The 8,299-nt window shown below is 30.5% G+C and overlaps 1 protein-coding gene across 1 annotated transcript; it reads right to left on the bottom strand.

Annotated features, from left to right (window-relative positions):
• Positions 1-5,896: 5,896 nt before the first annotated feature.
• Positions 5,897-7,837, bottom strand: LOC146872538 (histone-lysine N-methyltransferase SETMAR-like). The gene is made up of 3 exons (XM_085661395.1): positions 7,370-7,837; positions 7,012-7,230; positions 5,897-5,986 (listed from the first exon to the last, which is right to left on the bottom strand). Exons 1-3 carry the CDS (start codon positions 7,835-7,837, stop codon positions 5,897-5,899), a joined length of 777 nt encoding a protein of 258 aa, XP_085517521.1.
• Positions 7,838-8,299: the final 462 nt, after the last annotated feature.

Genomic DNA, 8,299 nt, shown 5'->3' with positions numbered 1-8,299 from the left:
TGAAAATCAGTAGTCAGGGTACAAGCTCCATCTTTTTTGCTACAAATTTCAAGGGACGCCATAGTATTAAATGTTTTCTTTGCGAAAAATATCGAAAACAGCATTTACGCCATCAATGAGAATAGAAATAATTTTTTACTAATTTTGATAAACAAGATCTTATTCTAAAGGAGAAAGTTTAATATACGTTTTATCTGAATTTCGAAAAAGTTTTTTATTTGCGCATAAACTGTTCTCGGAAGAATATCATTTGTTAACATGATATTTTTCAAAGCAAGTAATGCTTTTTCAAAAAGCACAAGCAGCGCTGTAGATTAAACTTTAGTCTTTAAAATGAGACCTCGCCTATAATAATTAGCCAAGAATTGCACTTGCTCTCATTGATGACGTAAACTATTAAAAAACCAGGGGTAGTAGTCAGCCTTAAACAAAAGAGGAAAATTTAGCCTCAGTCATGTTGTTCGTGTGTGTAAAACGAGCCGATCAGCAATAGATCAAAGTATGGTCTATCCTTAGAGAAGTGCGTTGGTTATGTAAGCGCGGCGTAAGAAAGATAGGCGACAAAATAACGATAAATGGCCGTAAGAATTGTTAAGTGCATAGATACGAATGCGAGTGAGGATGAAAAGGCTATAGGGTGACGTAAAGAAAAAAACAGAGTAACGAGTGCAGTCTTGAGTGGACGAACAGAGAGTAACAACAGGGAGAAATTAACAGCAGAGAGTAACGACAGAATGAGTAAAATTTTGAGTAGACCAGAGAAAGATTAAAAAGTTGTAGTATCTTAGTTGTAAAATCTTTGTTATAATATCTTTGCTAATAAAATTCTTATTAACCAAGAAAAAGTGTGCCGAATTAGTTAATGTGTATCTTCCAGGTAGGATTACGAAAAATATCCTACATAAATAAGAGAAAAAATACATAAAAAGATATAAAAACACATAAAAATACATAAAAGCAAGAAAAGTAGAAAAAATTAAATAAGAAAAAAAATAAAAACCCATAAAATGTAAGTTTCTCTTTCTTTTTCTCTCTATCAATCTATCTATCTTTTACAGTTTCATTGTATTATTAGAAAATCGAATTTTTAATTAAATACATGTATTATTTATAAAATAATTTTTCGACGTATACATGTTTTACGTGGATTTGAAAAATATTTAATTCTGATCGATGCCTGACCTTACACACAAGATGGTTCATAAAAATCAAATTATAAAAATACTTTTCTCACAATGCATATCTATCACATTTATTTTAAGAATAACGTATTTACAGAAATGTATCTAATAGATAGAAATTACGCAATATAATGATTTAAAAATCGTATATCAAAAAGAGTAAAAATATTTAAATATGTCCTGCTTTTTACAACGTTGTATCAATGAATTGTTTTTTATAATCTTTTAAGCATATACATTTTTCGACAGAGTGTATCAATATGTAAAACTAATATTCTTCACAATTGGATCTTATTCCTCAAGAGTTATTCATTCAACGTTTCAATAATCTATCAATCTAGCAAGACTTATTTTACTAGTACTTTAAGGATTCTATTTTTAGGAAAGTACGGAACGACTTAAACATGTAAGTACTCTGTATAATAAATAACAATAATATATAATACTATTGTTATATATTATTACAACGCTGAAATAAGAAGATAATTTAATCATTTTGTCCATTGTAATACAAAAATATGCAAATATATCGGAACGTCCTTGAGTCACTTTCTCTCAGGCTGAGTTCTCTTAGAAAACAGATGACAACTCGTTTATTAGTCACATTTTCTGGGTGTCTAGAAATGGTCTTCTAGTTCCAAGTTTCACTTCGAACTTCTCTAGGGCGGTTCATAACAACATATAATTTCATATATAATAATAATTATATATATATAATTAATAATAAATAAGTGCATTAAATAAAATAATTAATCCGTAACATTTCTTTCGAAAAATTATACAATCGGACAAAAGTTCTAACTACAAAAATATATTCTACCTTCGAGACGATAACATATTCTTCGTTTACATTGTACGATGATACACTTTGAACATAATTTTCTAAATTTAAATTCATTTTATTCTTGTACTCGTTTATTAAATCAATTGCCAGTATATAAAAATTATTTTTATATTTATAACTTTTTTCTACTAATAAAACAAAGATATGACTATAGTATTAAGAGAATATTAAAATAATGTATTTGTGTGTTATTTAACTTCTCTGTTCATCTGATCTTTAAAATGAAATGAAATCAAATATACAGACTATATGTAGTTTTTCTTTTGTCAACTAATAAATCTAGTGATCATAAGGCACAAGCAAAGTATTTTTTCTTGATTCTCTCTCTCTATCTGTCTATCTATCAATCTATCTATCTATCTATCTATCTCTTTCTCTCTCTCTCTTAAATATACACACACAATGTCAATTGAAAACGTCCTCTGAAAAAAAAAAATGTAAATATAACATTTTTAAAAAATTATCGGAAAATAATATTCTACCGAGTGAAATATTAAAGTGAGACACGATTTAATCGACGTATTCGAATTTGTTCAGGCATACTATAATTAATGCTACATTATGGCTCAACCAGGATTGCGATTAATAATCCAAATGGAATAGATCTGAAACTATAACAGTGCAATAATCAAAACAAATTATATCAAGTAAGTTACTAGCATTAATAACAAAGAAATAAGTTTAATCGTTAAACCTTTCGGCGACGATTAGTTTACAAATAAAAGAATTGACAAGACGGGGACGCTAAGTCAAAAAGCGAGAACTCAATGCGTCAAAATGTAAAGAAAATTTGACGAAATGTTTTCAAAGCAAAGTTATTTGTTATTAATTAAAGTCGCGACAAAGACGAGCACGATGAGGACGACAACAATAACAACGGTGACCAAGATTACTCATAGTTGCATTGATCTTCAAAGATGAAATTAAGAATGACGAAAGTCTGGTTGATGGATTTTGAAGATAAAGATGGTCAAGTTATGTGAATGAAGGAAGATACTCCTTGGTGGTTCATTAAGTTGTTAAGCATACACTTTGAAGACAGAGAAAATAACGTGGAATTGATTAAAATGTATGTTAAAGAAACAATTTGCCAAAATTGTTTAAAGAAATCGCGTTTTCTCATTTATTGATAGAAACACGGCGAGCGGTATTTTGCTAAAAATTCCGAGCCTTGTGCCGCCATCCTTATCATCACGATCATTAGCTCTAGAAACGAGGGACAGATCTTCCGTGCGAATCGACCACCATCGCTGGTCCGGTGCGAAAAGTATATCTAAACACGTTCTCTGACGTTGCGCTCTTATGACGTAACAATATTAAAGTAAGATACTTGTAAAATCATCTTAAGGCTGTTCATCACCCCTGGTTTTGTAATGGTTTACGCCAACAATGAGAAGACATCAATTTCGATGATTAAGATCTCATTTTAAAGATGAAGGTTCAATCTAAGACCTTACTTCTTCAAATTTTTTAAAAAGCTTTATTTTATTTGAAAAAAGTTGTATTAAAAAATGGTATTATTTCAAGATTAATTTATGCACAAATAAAAAGCTTTTTCAAATTTTGTTTAGATAAAGGTTAAAAAATGAAGATTTAGTCTAGGGGTCCTAAATTAAACCTTTAACTTTAAAATGAGAACTTGTTTATCAAAATCGGTCAAGAATTATGCTTATTCTCATCGTTGGCGTTATAAAGTCAGGGTATTGAACAGTCTTAATGTAATATATTATATATTAATATATTTTATATGTAATATATCAAAGTACAATATATATAACATATTATAATATATTATGTAAATATGCTTACAAAAACTGATTATCTGGTATATGTCACAGAACGTAACACAAATATACTCTTAAAATATATGTCGAAGACAGTTTGACGCCACGGACCTGTAACTATTTGATTTGAATTTACGTTTATTTATTAAGTTAATCAGAGACGTCGATGACGTCTGTGTTCTGAATATTCGAAACCAGACGATGCTGATGACAAATACTAATCTGACAACGCCAACGATAACGATAACGACAAAGCACAATGAAATCATTAGAACTAATAATAATAGTAATAAGAAAGCAAAAAGAGAAGAGGAAGTGAAGAGAGAAAAAGGAAAAATAATCAAGAAAAAATAATTGAAAATAAAGGTGAAGAAGAAAAACTGAAAAGATAGAGAAAAAGGATTGGATATGGATATGATGATTGCAAATGAATTTATTTAAAATTATTATATCTTTTCATTATTTTCTTTCCTCTTTTTTTTATTCGAAATGAATTTATTCGAAATTATAATTTATACATTCTTTTTTTTAGATTTTCTTCTAATTTGTTTTTTTTTATTTTATAATTAAATTGTTTATTCTTAGTTTTTTTTTGTTTTGTTTCTATTTTTACATACATAAAAGTGATACTTGAGGTATACTCTAGCAAATCTCGTTCAATCGATATGCAAATAGATAGAATCGTTTTTTGTGTAAGATAAGAGCCTGAAAGATAAATTATCTCGATAACAAAAAAGTAAGATGTCCTTGACTGAACATAAAAAATACTCGTGTTATATATTGAAAGATTTGATTTGAATCTATTTACAGTAAATGAAGCGATAATGATATCATGAATATTAAAAATGGACAACAATACAAATCAAAAAACTAAACAGATGACGATCGACAAAATTCTAGATACGTTGGATCTGATGAAGATAAAAAATATGGATAGAAATGAACTAAACAGTGGACAGAAGAAACACATCGCATTGGAGCTGATCAATAATATTTTGCTAATGATTTAAACGATCAATTTGGATTCATATTTTTCTCTTCAATGAATGGAAGTGTTACGGAAGCTAGTGAAAAGTAGTAGGACAATACAATCTTATCAGCCTAACGTGTTAATGTTTGAGATTTTCAATTACGTTCATTTACCAGTCAATGAACGTAATGCAATTCTATCGAATGCAAGATCTATCGAATATCGAATGCTCTTGTTCTCAATTATCGACAATTGTTTAATATCGATAATTTTTGCTCGCCAGGCCGTTTCATAGCCCTCGATTGCCACGACGATCGAACGATGATCGAATATCTCATCTTCATGGATTGTGCGGATTATCTTATCTTATCTGTCTACAGTTTCTCATTAGTTTCTGAAGCTTTTTCACACATTGAAGAAAGAATTATAAATCCAATCCAGTCGTAGGCTCGTTCAAAAACATCACCGAAATATTATTAATCAGATATTCAACACAATGCTTAGTCTCTTCTTCTGACCCCTCCTTATAATTAGTTCATTTCTACATGTATTCTTTGTCTTCATCAGAAGCAACATATTCAAAATTACTTCGATCACCATCTATTTAATTCTTTTGTTCGTATTGTTGTCTATTTTTAAACTTGCTGATATTACTTTATATTTATTTTATTTATATTATTTTATATTTATTCTTTATTTCGTTTTTTATTGAGGTAATTTATCTTATCCTTCGGACTCTTGTTTTGTTTAAATCCCGACAAAATGTTCAATAACATCGATGCCAGCTATTACGTTGACCAATATGAAAAAGTTGATCCTCTTGAAGTTCTGTTTCTTTGAACCACGAAATCCTTTTAACTTCTTACATCACATTGAAAAACTCGTTGTATATCGATTATCGTTGTATATCGTTGTATTCAACAACACAACTATATCTTATAAACATTCTCTTTTTTGTTCTTCCTTTTCTTTTTCCTTCGACTATCTAATAATGAATTTGATACGCGCTGACTTTTTACAAAAATAATATTTTCCTTCAAAGGTGATATATATGGTTATGGATATAATGTGCTCAGATGAAGTACTGCTATTTACGTATCAATAGACCATATGTTAATTAACATTTGTGGATTATAGATTGTTCCAAATCCATTGTAACATGAACACATTTCATGACAATGCCAGCAAAACTGACATTAAATGGGCTCTAAAAATATAATACAAATTTCAAGTAAACAAATCATTCCGTACGAATAGTTTTTTTGAAAGAATTTAATTCAAGATAAAGCTGTGTAAATGTAAAACAAACACATTATTTTCTCTTGTAACCAGAAATCTTCGAACCGAAAGTACTAAAAAAGGCCACTCGAGAAAATTCTATGTGAAATTGCTGTTAGAATCAAATTGACTCGATCGTAATAGTTTAGTAGAAGAATAATTTCAAAAATAATAATTTCAAATGGAAATGTCCGACAAATATAGATCTATAAAAAAAAATAGAACAATTGAAAAATTAAAAAATCAAAAAATTAAAAAGAGATATGAATATACTTGTAAAATTTGTATTATGAAAAATATTGTTTTTAATCTTACCTTCTAATTCTCCACTATTATAAATATCAAGATCAAAATCAATTCAAATAAAATGTAACACCACTAAAGAATTAGAATTTTCTTATATATAAAAGAAGAGAAATACAATAAGTAATAACGATCCAAATGACTTAGCCAACGAAAAATGAACGCTCAAGCATAACATCCACGGTATACATACGTATTCTATTACATTTCGGACATTACATTGTCCGCTGACTATGATGAAATTATATCATTGTCTTGCAATTTAACCTTTTTTCTTTAATCAGTAAAAACTTTATTATTAAACATTGTTTCCTCTTTAAACGTTTTTATAATTTTATCAACCTGTAAATTAAAAATGTCTCTCATGTATATTAAGGGGTTGTTCGAAATGTAATTTCGTTTTTTTTTTGTGAAAATGAAAGACAATTTTCGTATAATGAAAAAATATTTTATTAAATTATATATTGGCCATTCTGATCCAATATCTTCTGCCATCTTTCTGGTAGTAGTATGATTCCACGCTCATAAAATTTTTGGTCTTTGCTGGCAAAAAACTGATCGAGGTGGTTTTTGACCTCCTCATTTTAAAGTGAAGGTTTTACCGTCTAAAAAATTTTGCAGTGACCGGAACAAATAATAATTCGAAGGTGCCAGATCTGGAGAATATGGTGGGTGTGGCATTGTATTCCATTCAAGCTGTAAAAGCTTTCGGCGAGTGACCAAACTTGTATGAGGTCTCGCATTATCTTGGAGGAACACTATGCCTTTTCTGTTGATTAATTCTGGCCTTTTCTGTTGAAGTGCATCATTCAGTTTGTCCAGATGATGACAGTAGACTTCCGAATTAATTGTTGTGTTATCCGGTAAAATCTCAAAAAAAAAACGATTCCTTTAAAATCCCACCAAATAGACAGCATCACCATTTTTTATGGATATTGGCTTTGGAAATGCTTTGAATCGGTTCATCTTTTTTGCTCTATGATCTCTTGCGTTTGACATTGTTATATACAACCCATTTTTCGTCCCCAGTAATGATGCACTTCAAAAATGGATCATTTTCGTGACATTTGAGAAGCGAATCACAAACGTCAACGCGACGACACAAATTTCTCTCCGTGAGAACATGGGGAACCCATATATCGAGCTTCGAAGTTAAACCCAGGCCTTTCAAGTGGTCATAAACAGTTGAATTTGATAAATTTAACCCCTCACCGATCTCACGTGTTGTTATTCGCCGGTTTGCATCAACTAATGCTTTTATCGTGTCTTTATCAGTTTCAAGCCTTCCAGAACGTGGTGCATCTTCGACATCAAAATTGCCGGATTGAAATTTTGCAAACGAGTTCTGGCACTGGTGTACTGTCAACACATCTTCTCCATACACATCAGTTAATTTCTTTCTGGCTTGAACAGCATTTTTACCTTTTCTATAGTAAAAAAGTAAAATATGACGAAAATGCTGCTTATTGCTCTCCATATTTAAAAGGGCACCAACCAAAAACTACTGCGTAGAATCAATTGGACTTTTTCACACATAACCCTTGCTATATCAGCTATCAAAACATATAATGATTATGCGGTTTAAGTGTGAAGTTGGGTGCAAAAAATACAATTAAATTCTCTATCGAGAAAAAACGAAATTACTTTCCGAACACTAACGCAACCTTTTTTTTGTTTTTTTTTGTTTTTTTTTTGTTTCGTCAGGAGGAAAAACCTTCATAGGCCTGAGCCCGGTACTCAGGGGAGTGTCGGATTCAACCCGCCTGAGAATACTCCCAGGTTCGGATCGCCTACCGACTAAAAAGCCTCCCGATCCTTATTACTAACACGCTGAGGAGAGAGGGGGTGGGCGGGATCACACATATGCGTATTACAAATTCACCCAGTACCTCTCCTCGGTAAGCCAGACCGGTATTCGCCTTGCTCTCATTCATTCATC

This window comes from Vespa mandarinia, chromosome 14 (assembly GCF_050613455.1).
Source record: "Vespa mandarinia isolate Hongniang chromosome 14, ASM5061345v1, whole genome shotgun sequence".
NCBI lineage: Eukaryota > Metazoa > Arthropoda > Insecta > Hymenoptera > Vespidae > Vespa > Vespa mandarinia.
Note: the sequence above shows the minus strand (reverse complement) of the source record. Positions and strands in the feature narration are given on the sequence as shown.